The 22,211-nt window shown below is 46.8% G+C and overlaps 1 protein-coding gene across 5 annotated transcripts in view; it reads right to left on the bottom strand.

The window, feature by feature from the left end:
- The window catches only part of LOC116950564 (chromodomain-helicase-DNA-binding protein 5-like), a 51,833-nt gene extending 48,966 nt beyond the window's left edge, over nucleotides 1-2,867 (bottom strand). For 3 of the 5 annotated variants that reach the window (XM_032968445.2, XM_032968446.2, XM_076072831.1), the window contains exon 1: nucleotides 1,754-2,710. In XM_032968445.2, the coding sequence (XP_032824336.1) occupies nucleotides 1,754-1,778 (25 nt within the window). In that variant the 5' untranslated portion in view covers nucleotides 1,779-2,710. Of the gene's footprint in view, nucleotides 1-1,753; nucleotides 2,711-2,767 lie in introns of those variants that run through there. The other 2 variants (XM_032968443.2, XM_032968447.2) reach the window with 2 other exon arrangements.
- Between the last annotated feature and the right edge of the window lie 19,344 nt (nucleotides 2,868-22,211).

Genomic DNA, 22,211 nt, shown 5'->3' with positions numbered 1-22,211 from the left:
TTAGCGAGCACCTATTAAGGCCAGCTCATCCCACGGAGCGGTGTGGCTGAAACCCGCACACAGGCGCAACCACGACACACGACACTCATAACACACCACCACACAACTACACACACCAGTTAGACACACCAGTTAGACACACCAGTTAGACACACCAGTTAGACACACCACCATACAACTACACACACCAGTTAGACACACCAGTTAGACACACCAGTTAGACACACCACCACACAACTACACACACCAGTTAGACACCAGTTAGACAACTACACACACCAGTTAGACACACCACCACACAACTACACACACCAGTTAGACACACCAGTTAGACACACCACCATACAACTACACACACCAGTTAGACACACCAGTTAGACACACCACCATACAACTACACACACCAGTTATACACACCAGTTAGACACACCAGTTAGACACACCACCATACAACTACACACACCAGTTAGACACACCAGTTAGACACACCACCACACAACCACACACACCAGTTAGACACACCAGTTAGACAACTACACACACCAGTTAGACACACCACCATACAACTACACACCAGTTAGACACACCACCATACAACTACAGACACCAGTTAGACACACCAGTTAGACACACCAGTTAGACACACCACCATACAACTACACACACCAGTTAGACACACCAGAGTTAGACACACCAGTTAGACACAACTACACACACCAGTTAGACACACCACCATACAACTACACACACCAGTTAGACACAACTACACACACCAGTTAGACACATACAACTACACACACCAGTTAGACACACCAGTTAGACACATACAACTACACACACCAGTTAGACACACCAGTTAGACACACCACCATACAACTACACACACCAGAGTTAGACACATACAAATACACACACCAGAGTTAGACACATACAACTACACACACCACCATACAACTACACACACCAGAGTTAGACACATACAACTACACACACCAGAGTTAGACACATACAACTACACACACCAGTTAGACACATACAACTACACACACCAGAGTTAGACACACACAACTACACACACCAGAGTTAGACACACACAACTACACACACCAGAGTTAGACACACCACCATACAACTACACACACCAGAGTTAGACACACCACCATACAACTACACACACCAGAGTTAGACACACCACCATACAACTACACACACCAGAGTTAGACACATACAACTACACACACCAGAGTTAGACACACCACCATACAACTACAAACACCAGAGTTAGACACATACAACTACACACACCAGAGTTAGACACACCACCATACAACTACACACACCAGAGTTAAGACACACCACCATACAACTACACACACCAGAGTTAGACACACCACCATACAACTACACACACCAGAGTTAGACACATACAACTACACACACCACCATACAACTACACACACCAGAGTTAAGACACGCCACCATACAACTACACACACCAGAGTTAAGACACACCACCATACAACTACACACACCAGAGTTAGACACACCACCATACAACTACACACACCAGAGTTAGACACATACAACTACACACACCACCATACAACTACACACACCAGAGTTAAGACACGCCACCATACAACTACAAACACCAGAGTTAGACACACCACACAGACACAGGCATAGAGCACTCGACCACCACACAAAGTCATAATAACCACTACCGCACACAAGACACAAATGTGTCACTCACCTCCCAGGCCATCCAGTGGGTCCATGCTGTCCCTCACCCTTCTTCCTCCGCTTCAGTCCTCCTCAGCTCCTAACAAAGCGTTCCACCATTAATTACCAATCGTCGTAAGTTTTACAAAAGTAACCATTGATCGATATCACGGGGAGGGGGGGGGGGTGAGACGAGATCCCCGACGGATGAGAAGACGCGGACTGCCTTCTCGCGCGCTCTCCACACACTCTGCCGCCCGCTCACGATGAGGAGGAGGCTCAGTCTGAAACAAGATGGCCCAGAGCCTGATCAATGTGACTCCTCCTCCTCCTCTTCATCCCTTGCTTGCTCTTCTCCCCCCCCACCACCACCACCACAACCACACTCTTCTCTTCCTAAATGATTAGCTACTCGTCATGACGACTGCGATGATGGCTGTGGTGATTGTGATGGTTTGTGGTGGTAATGAAGGTAGTGGTGATTAGTTTGTAATGAATGGTTGGTGGTGGTTATGATGGTTGATGATGATGGTGGTGGTGATGCTGATTAATTCACTGACCAAAATCCCACCAAGTTGATCATTACAAATGAAGTTCCAGTAAACGTTGAGGTAAACCAGAATCCTACACCTCTGAACAGTCAGTACAACTCATAAATGAGATGAGGATGATATATGGTGATGTTAAAGACTCAATGATGATCTGACGAGGATGATGACGATCCTATATATATTATACATTCTGGAACCAAACATTCCCACTACGTATTACAACCTCGCGAGAAATTGAGAACTTCGAACTCAGACGATGGTGATGATGATTCAGATGATGGTGATGATGATCCAGACTATATAGAAAACGATTTCCACACATGATATCCTGTAACCTCCACCCAATGGACTACAGTACTCGACAGTACATGTAAACTGTATGCTATACAGTACATAGCGCAGTAGGTGCCCAACACGAATAATAATAATACGGTTATAATTAATGTAATTAATAATAACGATAATGATGATGATGATGCCGTGAGGAGCGCAACCTTTTCGTGTCTTAACTCTTCCACTTCCAATGGAGAATGAATGTGGGGGAATAGAAGGGAGGGGGGAGGGGAGGGGCGGGGCGGGGCGGGGCGGGGGGAACAGCCCCTCCCCTCCACCCCCACCCTCCCCCTTTCCCCCCAGAACAAAGCGGGGAGTGAGTGGGGGGTGGGGTGTGGGGGGGGGAAGGGGGGGGAAGTTGGGCGTGACGTCACGAGCCGGTTGCCAGGGCGACGGCTACATCCCATAATACTAACCTGGCTAGTTTAGTTAGGGGCGGCATCACGTGGTGTGCGTTAACTAGTGGGGGGGCAGTGGGGGAGGGGTGGGGAACACTGCGTGCGTGTGTGCGTGTGTCAACCCCCATTGTGTGTACGTGTGTGTGTGTGACCTCTATGTGTGTCAACCCCCATTGTGTGTGTGTGACCTCTTTATGTGTGACCTCTTTATGTGTGTCAACCCCCATTCATTGTGTGTACGTGTGTGTGTGTGACCTCTATGTGTGTCAACCCCCATTGTGTGTACGTGTGTGTGTGTGACCTCTATGTGTGTCAACCCCCATTGTGTGTGTGTGACCTCTTTATGTGTGACCTCTTTATGTGTGTCAACCCCCATTCATTGTGTGTACGTGTGTGTGTGTGACCTCTATGTGTGTCAACCCCCATTGTGTGTGTGTGTGACCTCTTTATGTGTGACCTCTTTATGTGTGTCAACCCCCATTGTGTGTACGTGTGTGTGTGTGACCTCTATGTGTGTCAACCCCCATTGTGTGTGTGTGTGTGACCTCTTTATGTGTGACCTCTTTATGTGTGTCAACCCCCATTCATTGTGTGTACGTGTGTGTGTGTGACCTCTTTATGTGTGTCAACCCCCATTGTGTGTGTGTGACCTCTTTATGTATGACCTCTTTATGTGTGCCAACCCCCATTGTGTGTGTGTGTGACCTCTTTATGTGTGACCTCTTTATGTGTGTCAACCCCCATTCATTGTGTGTACGTGTGTGTGTGTGACCTCTTTATGTATGACCTCTTTATGTGTCAACCTCCATTGTGTGTACGTGTGTGTGTATGTCCTCTTTATGTATGACCCCTTTATGTGTGTCAACCCCCATTGTGTGTGTGACCTCTTTATGTATGACCCCTTTATGTGTGTCAACCCCCATTGTGTGTACGTGTGTGTATGTGACCTCTTTATGTGTCAACCCCCATTGTGTGTGTGTGACCTCTTTATGTGTGGCCTCTTTATGTGTGTCAACCCCCATTGTGTGTACGTGTGTGTGACCTCTTTATGTGTGTCAACCCCATTGTGTGTACGTGTGTGTGTGACCTCTTTATGTGTGACCTCTTTATGTGTGTCAACCCCATTGTGTGTACGTGTTTGTGTGACCTCTTTATGTGTGACCTCTTTATGTGTGTCAACCCCATTGTGTGTACGTGTGTGTGACCTCTTTATGTGTGACCTCTTTATGTGTGTCAACCCCCATTGTGTGTGTGACCTCTTTATGTATGACCTCTTTATGTGTCAACCTCCATTGTGTGTACGTGTGTGTGTATGTCCTCTTTATGTATGACCCCTTTATGTGTGTCAACCCCCATTGTGTGTGTGACCTCTTTATGTGTGACCTCTTTATGTGTGCCAACCCCCATTGTGTGTACGTGTGTGTATGTGACCTCTTTATGTGTGACCTCTTTATGTATGACCCTTTTATGTGTGTCAACCCCCATTGTGTGTACGTGTGTGTATGTGACCTCTTTATGTGTGGCCTCTTTATGTGTGTCACCCCTGTGTGTATGTGTGAGACCTCTTTATGTATGACCACTTTATGCGTGTGTGTCACTCCTGTGTGTATGTGTGTGTGTGACCTCTTTATGTATTTGTGTGTATATGTTTCCGTCAACCTTTGTGTATGTGCGTCTATTTGTATGACCCCTTTATGTCGGTCTGACCTGTTTAGGTGGGTGTATGTATGTGATCCCCTTTGTGTTTGTGTACATATGTGTCACCCGTCTGTATGCACTATCCGTTATGTTTATATACGTTTGGTACTTTGTCGTGAATATTTTGAAATGCATGAGCCTTTTTTGCGTATGTTTGCATGTATCACTCATTTATGTTTATTATGGTGCACGTGTATGTACCATTTATACAAACTGTACATGTGCATTTGTGTGGCATTTGAGTACAGTATATATCCATGTATGTATATGACCGTGTGTGTGTGTGCATATATGGTGGAGAGCGGTAGTGGAGCAGGTTAGCGCGGTCCGCTACGAACCTGGCGACCCGGGTTCGATTCCTGCTCATGGTGATCATTTGAACCAGTCCTGGACCTTCCTAGGTTGACTCAGCCTAAAATGAGTACGCGGTGTGTAAACATCGCCACTAGGGAGACAAAGGCGGCCGGGCGTGGTTGTTACCCACCCCCTCGTGTGCCGTGCCGGCCTTAATAGGTGCTTGCTAACATCACTTGCTCCAACAGTCTGTTCAGGTTACACGGGGGATCTCTGTGTATACATGCGTTGTCGTGATTATCGCACTGCGCCACAAACCTGGCTCTATTGGTTTCATTCTCACCCACGGCTAACATCAGTGGCACATTTCTAACCGGTCCTAGGACATCAGCCTTGAAATGAGCACCTGGGGAGCCAGGCGGCAGGATGTGTGAGATACAATGAGCCCAATACTGCTTGAGTTCCTGGGTTCAAGCCGTGGGTCGCTGGGTGTCTATCTCAAGGGGGTTCATAATGGCCGTGTCGGTGACACTGACCCAGCACAGCTGAGAAGCTAGGTTTAAATCCACGTGTCATCCGCCTATAATTAGTTTAAAGTTTAATTTATTAGGCATATCCCTGTGAGCCATTCGGCTCTTGAGTCGGGTGCAACCGCAACAAACAAAAAACATGAACAGAGAACATCTGAAGCATCCTGGATAAACCAGCAAATCCCAGTGTAATGCAAGACAAACAATAACAACCATAAGACGATTTAGATTCAAGTTATCAGGCCAACTCCGCACTTCCGCAAGAAACATGGCTTAACCACATTGAACCGGGTTTTCAAGTGTGGTAAGTCTATGGTCTCAGCCCGGCCACCAATAAAATGCACGCAATTTTGACAACTGTGAAGTAGCTCGCCTCAATTGTAATTGTTGATTAAAGTCTCAAACAAGGTGAGTAGCCTTGTGCTTATGAAAGTGCACTTAACTGACCGACAAAGGTAAGGTAACATTGTGCATCAAATGGCTAATAAACATCACTGCCACAAAACTGTGTTTTCAACAGAAGTATTTTATTCTGATTTAAAAGTCACTGTTTACGCGGCAAGTTAAAAGCCGCAAATGATCATTTCAGGAAAATAACCTTAATTCGCGAGTCGGATATCTCTTTTGCATTGTTTGCGGAGCTAAAACATGTACAATATGTTATTTTGACACGATTATTTTTTATTGGAGCATTTTTTTGCTCGTGTAAAATTAGCCTATTTCATACATTATGAACTCCAAGAGTTGTGGCTCTTTGCCAGTAACAAGGTTCATCATTTGGGGCTGACAATTTTAGTCTGATTGGAGCGATGAACCCCAATGATAATGATGACCCATAACAACACCGGGCTATCATTGAGAGTCTGCATCTGGACATGGCCCATTGATGAGTTCTGATTTACAAAGACCGATATAACACTCTGGGCTTTCCTTGGCATTCGGTATCTGGCTGTGGCTCACTGGTGACTTCTAATGATTATGTGAACCAATATAAAACGTTCCGTGTGCTAGGAAGTGGTCGTGGCAAGGATTATGCAATATTGCCTCGCCAGATACGTTCAGGATAAGCATGCGGAGGTCTCATTGTGGGTTCGGGCCACAGCAGTCCTGAATGTCATTCTCTACAACAGGAACCTACATATCTGCTAAATTGACTTGGTCGATGCCTACGATACCATCTAGAGAGCAGGGGTCAACTACATAAACCAACTTTAAGTTCTGTACAACATTCCCTTTGCTCCGACTGTATGTAAATCACTGTCAATTAAAAAAATGCATTTATATTTTTTATGCAGCTGCCCACCAGGCTTCGGATAATTCGTCATGCTTTTGGTGTCCCTGACCCTCTCTGCCTGATCATTAAGGATCTTTATGGTGGCGGGCAGGTCCGGGTAAAGCTCTGTGACCCAGAGTCATAGCCATCTCCTGTTCACCTTGGGCTGTGACAGGTATTCCCTCTGGGCACTACACTATTTAACATGTATTTTTTTACCACGTGGATTGAGAAGCTTCCCATGGCTGTACCAGTGGAATTTATATCTGTTACAGGTTCAATGGGATGCTGAACGATGCTCAGATGCAGTCAAGGTATGGCTCACAACTGGTCAACATTGTTATGTATGCTGATGACTTGGTAAATGCTGCTCTGGAGAACCTGCTGTTGAACATGAGGTGTCACCAAGATGCTTACTATCAGCCCTATTAAAGCAAAGCACAACCCTCTCCACTCCCCATGAGTAATGGGGTGGCTGTAGGAGAGAGTGGAGAAGTTTATGTACCTGAGCAGTGTACTCATGACCAGCTACGGTTTGGCAGTGGAGGTCTCCGAATCAGTCGAGCAGCATTTTAATTTAGCTACTTAACGCTGAGGAAGCTACCAGGTCAATGGATCCATACAAAGCGCCTGGTCTTCTCAGCCAAACTGATGCCGCACCTCCGATGATCAGGGTTGGCTACGTACGGTGCAAAAGAAGTCCAACATACATGCCCTCGCTTCTGTATACTTGCTAAATGTGGACCCCTTTTCAGGAACACCTGTATCAACTTGTAACATTTAGGCTTGCCTGCCTTCGATCCATCCTGGGTGTAACCAGGCTGGATTTTGTTAGGAACTCACAGATCCCTGAAAGATCTGAACACTGTTCCCATCAGTGTGCTCCTCCCGCAGGCGGAAACCAATTGTCTGTGTCATGCCCAACCACCCACCGCATGCCCAAGCAGCTTCTGTTTGGCCGGATAAAGATGGGCTAAACAGGCGCGGCACGGACTAGAGAAGAGATGGAGCTGATGTGATTGCAGAATAACGTGGAGCTGAGTGGACTTGCCGATGTCTGGTGCCAGCGGTGTCAAGATCGGCCTCTGTGGAGGAGGAGGAGGAGGCTCGTGAAGGGCGCTGCTGCTGCTACTGGGCAATTGAAGGCAGTCGCCCTCCAGCAACAGCGGAGGGCGGAGGAGCCATGCTGACAACAACGAGCGGAGCGCCGGGCGGCTCCACAGGCGGCGCATCCGCCAGTCATCCCAGTCCGTCGACCCCCATGGGCAACTCGAGTCTGTCCCGAGAGCTCTTGTCAGTCTTTGGCGGTTCACGCGGGCTTAAGAGTGCACCTAGCCTGGCACCAGCGCTGCGGTGATGTCACCGCCACTTCGTGACAAAGAACAGCTGTTGTCGCGTGTTGGGGTGGGGAGCGGTGGTGCGTCGGTTAGCGCGCTGCGCTACGATCTGGCAGTACTCGAAGTTCGATTCCCGATCACGGCCAAAACCAGTGGCGATTATCGAAACCTCCGATGAGCACGGTGAGGCCACGTACGGTGCGAAAGAAGTTCAACGTACATTCACACGAAACCAGTCCCGAGGCCTCCCCTAGGTCGACTCAGCCTCAATGATGTACCTGGTGTGATGTGTTAACATCGCCACTGGGGAGACAAAGGCGGCCGGGCGTAGTGCTGGCCCCCCACCCCCTCGTGTGTCGTTCCAGCCTTCATAGGTGCTCGCTAACAGCCCCAACAGTCTGTGAAAGGGGATCTGTGTGTTGTGTGTTTGTGTGAGTTCATGTACTGGTGTGATTGTGTGGCTATGGGGTGAACGTGTGTATGCCGAGTGGTTCCCGCTGGGTTTAATTCACTATCACGGCTAACATCAGTGGCGAATATATAAACTGCTCCTGGGTCTCTGTATGTGTGTTGCTGTGTGTATGAGTGTAAGTGTATGTGTGTTGCTGTGTGTGTAAGTGTATGTGTGTTGCTGTGTGTATAAGTGTGTGTGTGTGTAAGTGTATGTGTTGCTGTGTGTATGTTGCTGTGTTGTGTGTTCCTGTGTGTATGAGTGTGTGTGTAAGTGTGTGTGTGTTGCTGTGTGTATGAGTGTGTGTGTAAGTGTGTGTTGCTGTGTGTATGAGTGTGTAAGTGTATGTGTTGCTGTGTTTATGAGTGTATGTTGCTGTGTGTATGAGTGTGTGTGTAAGTGTATGTGTTGCTGTGTGTATGAGTGTATGTTGCTGTGTGTGTGTTGCTGTGTATGAGAGTGTGTGTAAGTGTATGTGTTGCTGTGTGTGTGTGTTGCTGTGTGTATGAGTGTGTGTGTAAGTGTATGTGTTGCTGTGTGTATGAGTGTATGTTGCTGTGTGTGTTGCTGTGTATGAGTGTGTGTAAGTGTGTGTGTTGCTGTGTGTATGAGTGTATGATGCTGTGTGTGTGTGTATGTTGCTGTGTGTGTGTGTGTTGCTGTGTATGTATATTGCTGTGTGTGTGTATGTTGCTGTGTGTGTATGTTGCTGTGTGTGTTGCTGTATATGAGTGTGTGTGTAAGTGTATGTGTTGCTGTGTGTGTGAGTGTATGTTGCTGTGTGTGTTGCTGTGTATGAGTGTGTGTGTAAGTGTGTGTGTTGCTGTGTGTATGAGTGTATGTTGCTGTGTGTGTGTATGTTGCTGTGTATGTATGTTGCTGTGTGTGTATGTTGCTGTGTGTGTGTTGCTGTGTATGAGTGTGTGTGTAAGTGTATGTGTTGCTGTGTGTGTGAGTGTATGTTGCTGTGTGTGTGTGTTGCTGTGTATGAGTGTGTGTGTAAGTGTATGTGTTGCTGTGTGTATGAGTGTATGTTGCTGTGTGTGTAAGTGTATGTGTTGCTGTGTGTATGTATGTGTGTAGCTGTGTGTGTGTGTTGCTGTGTATGAGTGTGTGTGTAAGTGTATGTGTTGCTGTGTGTATGTTGCTGTGTATGAGTGTGTGTGTAAGTGTATGTGTGTTGCTGTGTGTGTGTTGCTGTGTATGAGTGTAAGTGTATGTGTGTTGCTGTGTGTGTGTTGCTGTGTATGAGTGTGTGTGTAAGTGTGTGTGTTGCTGTGTGTATGAGTGTATGTTGCTGTGTGTGTGTATGTTGCTGTGTGTGTGTTTCTGTGTATGAGTGTGTGTGTAAGTGTATGTGTTGCTGTATGTATGAGTGTTGCTGTGTGTGTGTATGTTGCTGTGTGTGTGTATGTTGCTGTGTATGTTGCTGTGTGTGTTGCTGTGTATGAGTGTGTGTGTAAGTGTATGTGTTGCTGTGTGTATGTTGCTGTGTGTGTGTGTTGCTGTGTATGAGTGTGTGTGTAAGTGTATGTGTGTTGCTGTGTGTGTGTTGCTGTGTATGAGTGTGTGTGTAAGTGTGTGTGTGTTGCTGTGTGTATGAGTGTATGATGCTGTGTGTGTGTATGTTGCTGTGTGTGTGTTGCTGTGTATGTATGTTGCTGTGTGTGTATGTTGCTGTGTGTGTGTTGCTCTGTATGAGTGTGTGTGTGTAAGTGTGTGTGTTGCTGTGTGTATGAGTGTATGATGCTGTGTGTGTGTATGTTGCTGTGTGTGTGTTGCTGTGTATGTATGTTGCTGTGTGTGTGTATGTTGCTGTGTGTGTGTTGCTGTGTATGAGTGTGTGTGTAAGTGTATGTGTGTTGCTGTGTGTATGAGTGTATGATGCTGTGTGTGTGTGTATGTTGCTGTGTGTGTGTGTTGCTGTGTATGTATGATGCTGTGTGTGTGTATGTTGCTGTGTATGAGTGTGTGTGTAAGTGTGTGTGTGTAAGTGTATGTGTGTTGCTGTGTGTATGAGTGTATGATGCTGTGTGTGTGTATGTTGCTGTGTGTGTGTGTTGCTGTGTATGTATGATGCGGTGTGTGTGTATGTTGCTGTGTGTGTGTTACTGTGTATGAGTGTGTGTGTAAGTGTATGTGTGTTGCTGTGTGTATGAGTGGAGCGGTTAGCGCGCTGCGCTATGACCCCGGCGACCCGGGTTCGATCCCCGCTCACGGCCAACACCAGTGACGATTATCTGAACCGGTCCCGGGCCTCCCCTAGGTCGACTCAGCCTAAAATGAGTACCTGGTGCGGTGTGTAAACATCGCCACTGGGGAGACAAAGGCGGCCGGGCGTGGTGCTGGCCACCCACCCCCCATCAGGTGCCGTGTTGATCTTCATCGGTGCTCGTGAACAGTTGCAGTCCGTTACAAGGCCGGCGACCTGAGTTCGATACTCACGACCAATAACAGCGGCGAATATTTGAACCGGTCATTGGCCTCCCCTATGTCGACTCAGCCTGAAATGAGTGCCTGGTGGGGAGACAAAGGCGGAAGGGCGTGGTGCTTGCTAACAGCACTTGCTAACAGCACTTGCCCCAAGAGCATATTAGGGCTATATGGGGGATCTTTGTGTGTGTTGGCGTGTGTGTGTCAGCCTTTGTCTGTATGATGTGTATTTTAATCCACGTGTGCTTGTTAATATATCGTATTGTTCATATTAGTATGTGTGCTAATGTGTGCCTGTGAACGTCAGTGTGCCTGTATTAGTGTATGTGTCAACATCAAAAACAGTCTGTTAAAAGCTACATGAGATGTCTTTGTGTGAATGTGTACCTTTGTTAGTGTACCTGTCAATGTGAGTGTCAGTGTGTTAATATATTAATATATTAACACATTAATATATTAACACACTCAAACAGTGTGTTAATATATTAACACACTGTGTGAGTGTGCTGTGTGTATGTGTCAGTGTGCCTCAGCGTGTTCATATATTAGCATGTGTGTTCGTGGGTGTGATGGTGTGCCTATGTTCGTGTGTCAGTCTGTGTGTATCAGTGGGCTTTTGAGAGTGCACCTATCAGTGAGTGTAAGTATGTTTGTATGTATCAGTGCGTGTCAGTGTGCACGTGTTTGTGTATAACAATGTTCCTGTGTGTTCATGTGTCTGTGTGCCTGTGTTACTGTGCCTGTGTCAGTGTGTGTGTCAATACATATGTGTAATTCCATGTGTCTCGCCATTGTGCTAACCTCTCTATCCTCTATTCCCTATTAACCCCCCCCATCCCCCACATCCCCCCGACCCCTCCCCCCACACCCCTCCCCCCCACACCCCTCCCCCCACACCCCCCAAAAAAATCAGCCTCCATTTCACTCACTGAGCTCAGTTGGGGTCACGTGACGTGAATCCTAAAATGGCTGCTTTGGCTGAGTGCCCCCCCCCACCCCTCCCCCCACCCCCACCCTCCCCCCCAGCCCCCACCCTCCCCCTCCAGCCCCCACCCGCCCCTCCCTCCCTACCCTCCCTCCCGCCTCCTCACCCCCCATTCACTCCCCCCCCCTTCTTCTCCCCCCCCCCAGCACTGCACTCGCCCCCACCCTCACAGCCCCAATCTCTCTATGTGCATGCAAGTGGGCAGGGAGGGCTGTTAGCAGGGTACATACACACACGTGTACATGCACGTGTACATGCATGTGTATGGACGCATATCCACGAACCACTCACTCCACGCACTTTCACGCATACGCATACACTGCCATACAAACACTCTGCTGCAACGTGTGCATATGCATACACCTGCATGTATAGGCATATATACATACATGCTCACAAGTCTACACGTGTACATTGGCCATTCACTCCCATGTACTTTCACGCATATGCATGCACTCCCATACACTGTTACAACACACCTGTATCTACACACGCACGTGTTTTAGTGCATGCATGCACGTATATGTATGGATACACACACACACATGCACTGAATTACTTTTTCTAGCTATTCATGTTCATTAAGTTCACTCCATTAGCTCCATACACATGTGTACCAATCTGCCCACGTGTCTGTGTAAACATGCAATGCACATGTGTACTACATGTATTCAAAACTAAACCAATTATATTGGTAATGCTGTAGTGGTCCACAAGCAGAGACAACAACTAAAACGCTACATATTCGTCGATAACACTGGCCTTAAAGAGAAAAAGTATATGATGGTCAACGTTTCGGGCAATTGCCCTTCTTTACAGTACGCAGAGAGGCCAGAGAGATATAATAAGTAGTACATATGAAAGTTGCATTTGCACACGCACACCAAACTCATACACTATCATACACACACATACAATAATTGACATACTTATAAATGTATATATGCATACGTATCGACTTCAATAAGGTGAATGCATTGCACAGGTCGGTGGCGATTATCTTAATCGGTGCTGGGCCTCCCCTCGGTCGACTCAGCCTCAAATGAGTACCCGGTGCGGCGTGTAAACATCGCCACTGGGGAGACAAAGGCGGTCGGGCGTGGTGCTGGCCACCCTCCCCCTCGTGTACCGTGACGGCCTTAATAGGTGCTCGCTAACAGCACTTGCCCCAACGACCTGTCAAGGCTATACGGGGGATCTTTGTTTGTGCATTAGGTAGCACTGCGCTTTGAACCCGGCGACCCGAGTTCAATTCTACGTCAAGGTCAATAACAGTGGCGGATATCTGAACCGCTACGGGACCCTCCCCTAGGTCAACTCGGCCTTAAATGTGTGGTGTATAAATCTCGGCATCGGCCAGGGGTGGTTGCTGGCCACCCATCCCATCTCCTGCCTTCACTGGAGCTCGTTAACTCCACCTGACCCAACAGTTTATTAAAGACCAAAGTGATCTTTGTCATTGTGTAAATACAATGCATACTTGCTATATACACACATACGTCCGCAAATATACACACCTACACATGCTCACACTTTTTCAAAGATGCATTTTTATACACTGATAGATACGCAGGTATACAATGCTACACACTCACAAGAACTGTAGACATACACTCGTGCACGTGTTTATGTATGAACGTTAAATCGAACACGTGAAATCAAGACTTAACACACAATTCACACGACACATAAATCCAACACACGAAACAAAAGCCAAAGATCCCCCGCATAGTCTGAACAGCCTGTTGGGGCAAGGGCTGTTCGCGAGGACTCATGAAAGCCTTTGTCTCCCTCGTGTTTACACGTCGCATTAGGTACTCATTTGAGGCTGAGTCGACCGAGGGGAGATCTAGGACCAGATCAGATAAATGTTGGCCGTGAGCGGGAATTTGAATCGGGTTACTGGGTTCCTGATCGCAGTGTGCTAACCACTACAATAACGCTCCCCACACAATTACTCACACACACACGGGAAAACACTGAAACACACAGAGATCTTGGAAGAAGTGAGAGTAGCGACACCTTGCCCCACCACACACACACACGACCTGCTGATGGACTGTGGTTGTAACCATTAAGACTGCTGAGCGAGAGGGGGTTGGTGGGCATCTGGACATTAACTTCATTAATGAGCCAATAATGTCTGTGTGTCCCGCGCGTGACGTCACTCCACGTCGGCCAGCCCCCCTCATTAATAATCATGAACAGGGACGTCCTCCACATGCCCCCCCTCATTAATAATCATGAGTGGGTGACGTCACTCCATATCAAACAGCCGCCCACATTAATAATCATGAACAGGGACGTCCTCCATAATGGACCCCCCCCCCCTCATTAATAATCATGAGTGGGTGACGTCACTCCACGTCGGCCAGCCCCCCTCATTAATAATCATGAACAGGGACGTCCTCCAAATGGACACCCCCAATTAATATTAATTAGCGGGTGACGTCACTCCACATGGGGGGGGGGCGAGGCGCCTCCACCCCCCTCCTCAGCGTCAACTCACAACCCTCACTACAAAGGCAGAACCCTCATCACGTCACGTGATCTCCGTGACGCTGTTGAGACATCGAAGTAAAAAGGACGTCATGATGAACAAGGGATTATAACCTTTAAATGAAATAGGTCTGTCTCACCACGAATTGATGCAATGAATATCACGTCGCAGTCTGTTTTTCGCTTGCAAGTTTCAGATTTACTGAAATACACCCGTCCTGGACGGGCCAAAGGCTAGTTTAAGAATATTGTTACAATTGCAACACCGGGAGATCGAACCGGGAACCTCTGGATTTCAAGTTTAAAGTGCGAACCAATATTCTTGCTCGAGTAATAGCAATCCTTTATTTACCCAGGAAAGGATCACTGAGTCTCAAGACTCCTTTCAGGAGGGTCCTGCATTGGGATGCATGGCCAATTTCATATCATCATCATGATGATGTAATGACGATACCACCCCTCCCATGCAGTACATCTCACGGGGAATTTGAGATAATTACTGAGTAAGGAAGTGATTGCAGACCAAATACAATATTCACAAATAATACAGTATAGACAAAATACACTCACTGACCCACCACCTAATTTACTCACCCACCCACTCATTCCACCCTCTCACCAACCCACTCACTGATATATCCACTTACTCCTTTACCCACTCACGAACTCATCAGCTCACTCAATCACCCACTCATTCATCATCATCAGAATGTAATATTGATACCCCTCCTTCCATGCAGCGCATCTCCAGGGGCCAAATCACCGGGGAACTTGGATAAATACTCAGTCAAGAAGTGATTGCAAACAAAAATCTAATGTGCAAAAGCAATGCAACATAAACAGATGCAAATTAAATGTAAAATCTAAACTTTTCTCGACCCTACTCCCTTGTCCACTTCATTCCAGTTAGTCATACGCGATCTGAAAATATTGAGTTTAATTTAGGGTTACATTGATTAAACGTTGATACTGGTAGGAACCTCCTGGTTACACCAGCCCACAGGGGATTATTGTGTCCGTCCGTCCGTCGTGCATCCAAAAATGGGAGGGGTGGGGCTGGGTGGGGAGGGGTGGGGCTGGGTGGGGAGGGGCTGGGTGGGGAGGGTGGGGCTGGGTGGGGGGTGGGAGGGGTGGGGCTGGGTGGGGAGGGGCTGGTCACCCCGTGGTGCCCTTATAAAACTCAACGTTTAACCTACTCACGCCGGCTTGTGCCCGCCCTCACAGTCGGGCATATTTGTGGAATACACCACGCCGCCGTTGACCCTGGCCATTGACCGAGCAACCCAACGTTCCTACCAGCTCCCTCCGCAGGAATGTGTTTAATGTATTATATTTCTGGGGGGAAGAGCTGGCACATGACTTTGGTGGCAAAAACACCAAATTCCCGTTTAGTAATTATATTTCTCATTTGCCGCAATTATAAGAAGCGAGCTCCATCGGTGGCAGATACCTTTGCGTTTTGGGATGTCATTTTTCGATAACTCTGCCAAGCATCACGGCACCAGAGTTTTGCCTGAGAGTTGTCAACAAGTGTGGATATGACACTCGACGACTATTCGGAAAGAACTCTGGAACACGAGGGTGATAAACATGATAACTGCCAAAACAAATACAATTAAATTAAAACTACGAAACTAAAAGCTAAAAAATTGAGCAAAGAAGGATGGAGAGATGCGTGCTGGGCATTTCCAATGAGAGAGAGAGAGAAAGAGGGGAGAGGCACAAGTTCAAGGACACGCGTAGAAGTTCATTATTCGATCATCCAAACCGTTCATCAAAGTGAGCGGAGCTTGGCCTGGATGCGTCATCACGGCTAGAAGGGACCATGGTCGAGACTAATAATGGAGCGGCTGCCTAGGAGCTTCTGGCATGATCGTTAAGGTTGTCTATCATCACCATCATGACCATCATCGCCAGCACTGCAACCCCACCACCACCAACATAATAATATCACCACCAACATAATAACATCACCACTTTCACCAACATACCGACCATAATCACCAAGGAATGTCTGTCCTTAACGCTCGTGACGTCACTCCACATCGACCAGCCCCCCTCATTAATATTAATGAGCAGATTGACGTCATCCAAATGGACCCCCCCACCCCTCCTCATTAATAATCATGAGCGGGTGACGTCACTCAACATGGAGTGCTCCCCTCCTTCACTAATAATCATGTGCAAGTGACGTCACTCCACATCGAACAACCCCCCTCATTAATAATCATAATGTGACGTCCTCCAAGTAGACCCCCCCCCCCCATTCATAATAATTAGCGGCTGACGTCACTCCACATGGGGGGCGAGGCGCCTCCTCCCCCCTCCTCGGCGTCAACTCACAACCCTCACTACAAAGGGGCAGAACCCTCACGTCACGTGATCTCCATCACGCTGCTGTTGAGACATCAAAGTAAAAATGACGTCGTGATGAACAAGGGATTATAACCTTAATATGAAATAGGACTGTCACAACGCCCTTACAAATTGCAAACGCATCACATCGCGGTCTGCTTTTTGCTTGCAAGTTTCATATGTATTGCAATACACCCGTCCTTGGACGGGCAAAAGGCTACTAACTAATATTACCTCCATCGCCAGCAGAGATACCATCGGCGTTGTAATGTTCCTAACGATTCTTAAGAATGTCAGAGCTGACCCATTGGCATTTAGAGTGCGGTGTCAGGGCAGCTTTGTTGGTGGCGAGATGTTAACTACCTCGCCTGATTTACAGGACGTCGTGGGTTCAAGCCCGACCTTGGGTTTTTTCTCCGGGTCCTCTGGTGTTTCCCTCCACATTTAGAATGAACGTGATAAGCCACTACGTTGAGCTATCATTGGTGATAGCCAGGTGGCATCTGAAAAATAGGTATGTAGCTCAGTGGGCCTTACCTGGTAAAATACAAATAATTTATTGTTATAATGGAACACGTCTGAAAGGAGGTGCACCGTGGCAATGAAGCGATGCGATCAGTCCATGCACTGGTGCTCGATGGATCGGTTGCACAGCAGGATCGTGAAAGATTGTGAACGTTTCTCCAGTCCGCGTATTCGTCCTTCTGTCTCTGACTGTAGTTACCAGCACGCATTTCTCCGTGATTCTTCATGGGGTTTTTTCCTTCAGTTTTTGTTCCGTTTTTGTGGCGATTAGGCACGTTTCTGAACTTTGCCACGACAGGTAGTACGCACTGATTTTAGTTTATTAAAGAAAAAATCCTTCTTTAGGGTGGGTACATCGATCTGTTTCTCGTCATCACCAAGTTCACCTCCCCAAAATCTCTGACAACCCACTGATGTCCTTCGCCTCTTTCCGTAATAAGTTGTGCCAGAGCAATTTGTATCCACAGTGATAGTGATGCGCATTGTTTTTTATAGGACTGTTAAATCCTCACCGGTAAATCGGTTTAGAAAGTAAGGAAGCGCCGGTAAAGCGACTCCAGCGGAATTGCAGTAAAAAAAATAATATGTAATCATGCAAATTGTTAAGGGGCACAATATTATACAGACATTAATAACCGTGACTCTGAATTTACGCTGCTGGGAGCGCGCAGATGCCGGAGAAGGTAGAGCATTTGAAGAAAAAAAAACACGTGCCCCATTTTTGCACCTGCCGCTCCGTGAGATCAAAATCGAATGAGCTGTGACCTATGTGACCGTGACCTTTGGGAAGTCCCACGTGCTGCCCAATACTCCCACCTCCGTCGCGGCAGCTTCCTCTCGTATCGCAACGGTACGACAAATGCTATCGAGTACTTATTGACGGATATTTTCTACTCGTGGGGAAAACTGGTAACCGGTTTTTACCGGTTTTCCACAAGCAGTTATCGGTAGTGCATGTTTCAATAACCATAGTAGACTGTATTGTGGTTAATACATTGTGGTTAATACGACACTGCAGAGTCGGCCGTTGTGAACATGGTTACATAAAGGAGGTCAATCAAGAGACGCAATTAATTTCAATTGACACTTATCTGGTATGAAGGATATATAAATAAGTCGAGGAAAACATAATCTGCATGGTTAAATTAAGGACCGATTAAGATAATGAATCTCTACCGACCCCCACCTGGTTCATTAAAGAACCTTGAAGCATTTCCAGAACTTGTCACGTACTGTGTTGTTCGCTCACTGGCCCGCCCAAATCGGACATCTGTGAAAAAGAGTTTCCAAGCTCATCGGATTCTTCCTGCGGTGTCAACAAAGATCCTGATTGTGAAATCAGAATTGAGTCGTAAGGCCCAAACTGTTCATAGTCTTGTTTCTTTCGGTAAAGTCACGTAGATAGAAAATAAAAATAATTTAAAATGATGAATAAAAGTAACAAAAACACGTTTCGATCGCAACACAAGCGGTCTTCATCAGGCGGAGAGAATGATGAAGACCGCTTGTGTTGCGATCGAAACGTCATCTTTTGTTGCTTTCAATTGTAATTTATTTTTAATTTAATTTTAATTTTCTATCCACGTGACTTTATCGAAAGAACCAAGAATATGAATTCCTGCAGTCACCACAGTTGACTTAAAGCTTTCGTGACCGCGGGGAATTCATATTCTTGTGTCTTTCGGTAAAGTCACGTCGATAGGTTCAAAGAAAAGAACAAAAAATAAAAAAAATAAACTACGACGTTTCGATCGCAACACCAGCGGTCGTCTTCAGGAAAAGGTGAAGACGACTGCTGGTGTTGCGATCGAAACGTCGTAGTTTATTTTTACATTTTTGTCATTTTCTTTGAACCTATCTACGTGACTTTACCGAAAGACCCAAGAATATAGTCACGAAAGTTTTAAGTAAAAAGCCCAAACTGTTGCAAGAAACACTTGGTACAATGAGATTCATATTTGTATTAGTATCGATTACTACCAATTTAACTTTTTTTGTCTTCAGCAATTTGTCAATCCACTGCTGGATGAATGTCTCCCCACGCCTTGTTGGTCGTGTGGCTTTGTTTGACCATACTTCACCACGCTGGTCAATCTGCGGCTCGTTGGAGGATGTCCAAGTCCGACCGGTTCAGATGTCGCTCGGCCATTGATGTGGTGACCGTGAATCGATCTCAGGTCATAGGGCAAGTGTGCTAACCACTGCGCCACCCCTCCACCCCGACTGCCCATGTACGTACGCACATGTGCAGATATTTTGTCAATTCACTGCTGGATCAGTCACTCCAACCCTCCCCCCATGCTCTGCGGGTCGTGGAGAGGGGGTGGGTAAATGACCATATAAAAATAGCATAATAAATATTACTGCCACTATAATTTAAGTCCATCCAGGTGTCTCCATGCTATTCTGTATGCGCCTGTTTATCTAATAAGAGCATCAATAAACTATTTAAAGGGGAGGGGTCCTGCTAAGTTTTTTCCAATAGGGGGTGATGTTGTTGCCGCTGTGTGTAATCCCAATTGAGAGTAGTTTGCAGGTGAGGAAACCGGTGAATCCGGAGGAAACCCGTGCAGAACAAAGGGAGAACACGTATGTACGTTAAACTTCTTTCGCACCATGCAAATCGGAGGTGCGGGGGAAGGACAACAAACAAAACACAAAAAAGCATACAAACTCCACACACTCAATTACACTCACACTCTGTGAAGCAGGGTAGAATATACAAACTTCACATACCACACATACTCTCACTGTGCAGAACAGAGGGAGAACATACACACTCCACCGTGTCGGGAATCGAACCTAGCTCCTTGCTGTTGGGCTTGAACGCTACCGATGCACAAGTGCTACCCATATAATTTTCAACAACAAATTTACGTAGATAAATTACTACACCAAAGCTCTCTCCTTGTCAAATCTGTGCGCATTTCATCCCAGATCCTTGTAAAAACCAACCCAATCTAGCTGGAGATGTAATCCGTTGTTTAAGTAATGGATTACTCTACCCATTATTTGCGTGTCCATTAATCGAGTAATTGGATAAATGCGAAAATATATTTTTGGGGGGGGGGGGATCCATCTGACATCTGGTCACAAAAAGTGTGCCACTGGAGGGGGAGTGATGGGCGGAGCTTAGTTAAAATCAGTCATCACTTGGGGCGTGGCTTCTCTTTTGGGGGGGGGGGGGTTGCCCGCTTTCACCGGGGGGATGGCCATGTAATTTAGCACACATTGGTGTAGGCGACGTTGTAAATCAGTTAATTAATCGACTACATTTGTGGTTAAACGTTGTTGTAGTTTCAAAACGTACGCAATGTTTCACGTTGCTACGAAGGCTCTCCAAATGGGTCATCATCAAGGTAGATATGTCACGGAGGAAGATGATTTGTGGTAAATTAGATTTCCCACCGAAGATGTAGATTCCCCGTGCCTAGAAAAACAAGCTTTTCGGGATTGAAAGATATTAACAAACATACACTCAGCACACACACATAAAGATTCCAACCTATTAGATCGCCCTAGAGTGACTGTTGGGGAAAGTATTTTTTAGCGAGTAGCACCTATGCTATGACGACCGAGCATGGCCGCAAAAAAACTACTCTCGGCCGCCTTTATCTCCCCAGCGGCAACGTTAGACAAAGAGACATATTCCCCGTATAACCTCTAACAGACTGTTGGGGCAAGTGCTGTTGGCGAGCACCTTTGAAGGCCGGCACGGCTCACGAGGAGGGGGTCGGTAAGGCAGCAACCACCCCCGACCGCTTTTGTCTCCCCAGTGGCGATGTTTACACATCGCCCCAGGTACTCATGTGAGGCTGAGTCGACCTAGGGGAGGCGCAGGACTGGTTCAGATAATCGTCACCGATGTTGACCGTGAGCGGCAAACGAACACTGCCGAGTTCGTAGTGCAGTGCTCTAACCACAACACCACCGCTCCCGACAATACATAAACACGTAGCAGGCAGAGGATGTCGTAGACTCTTAGCAGAAAGAAAGGAAGTGTTGTTTGCGAGCACCTAATAACTTTTTTCCGTGGTCAAAATGATCTCTCTCACCCTTGCGTATGTCCTTTAATCCACGTGTTCCATCATCATCCCACGGTTAGAAAGGATGATAATCGACGTGTTCCATCATCATCCCACGGTTAAAAAGGATGATAATCCACGTGTTCCATCATCCCACGGTTAGAAAGGATGATAATCCACGTGTTCCATTATCATCCCACGGTTAGAAAGGATGATAATCCACGTGTTCCATCATCATCCCACGTTAGAAAGGATGATAATCCACGTGTTCCATCATTATCCCACGTTAGAAAGGATGATAATCCACGTGTTCCATCATCCCACGGTTAGAAAGCATGATAATCCACGAGTTCCATTATCATCCCACGGTTAGAAAGGATGATAATCCACGTGTTCCATCATCATCCCACGGTTAGAAAGGATGATAATCCACGTGTTCCATCATTATCCCACGGTTAGAAAGGATGAAAATCCACGTGTTCCACCATTATCCCACGGTTAGAAAGGATGAAAATCCACGTGTTCCATCATCATCCCACGGTTAGGAGGGATGATGATGATGGTGGCCGATCTTCGAGAATAGACCTATTTTTTACTTTACCAGGTAAGGACCACTGAGCTATATAGCTCTTTTTCAGAAGCAACCTGGCCACGAATGTATTACAGCCAAATACTCTAAACGCATGTTTCTAAATGTGTAGGGGAAACCCAGAGAGCCTGAATAAAAGTGCACGCGACCACGGGGAGAGAGAGACACGCAAACTCCAAATATACAGCAGGCGTCAGGGTCGGGATCGAAACC

The sequence above is a fragment of the Petromyzon marinus genome, chromosome 39, assembly GCF_048934315.1.
Source record: "Petromyzon marinus isolate PM22_M1 ecotype Great Lakes invasive population chromosome 39, UKy_Petmar_22M1.pri1.0, whole genome shotgun sequence".
NCBI classification, from domain to species: domain Eukaryota; kingdom Metazoa; phylum Chordata; class Hyperoartia; order Petromyzontiformes; family Petromyzontidae; genus Petromyzon; species Petromyzon marinus.
This window is presented reverse-complemented; position numbering and strand designations above follow the sequence as displayed.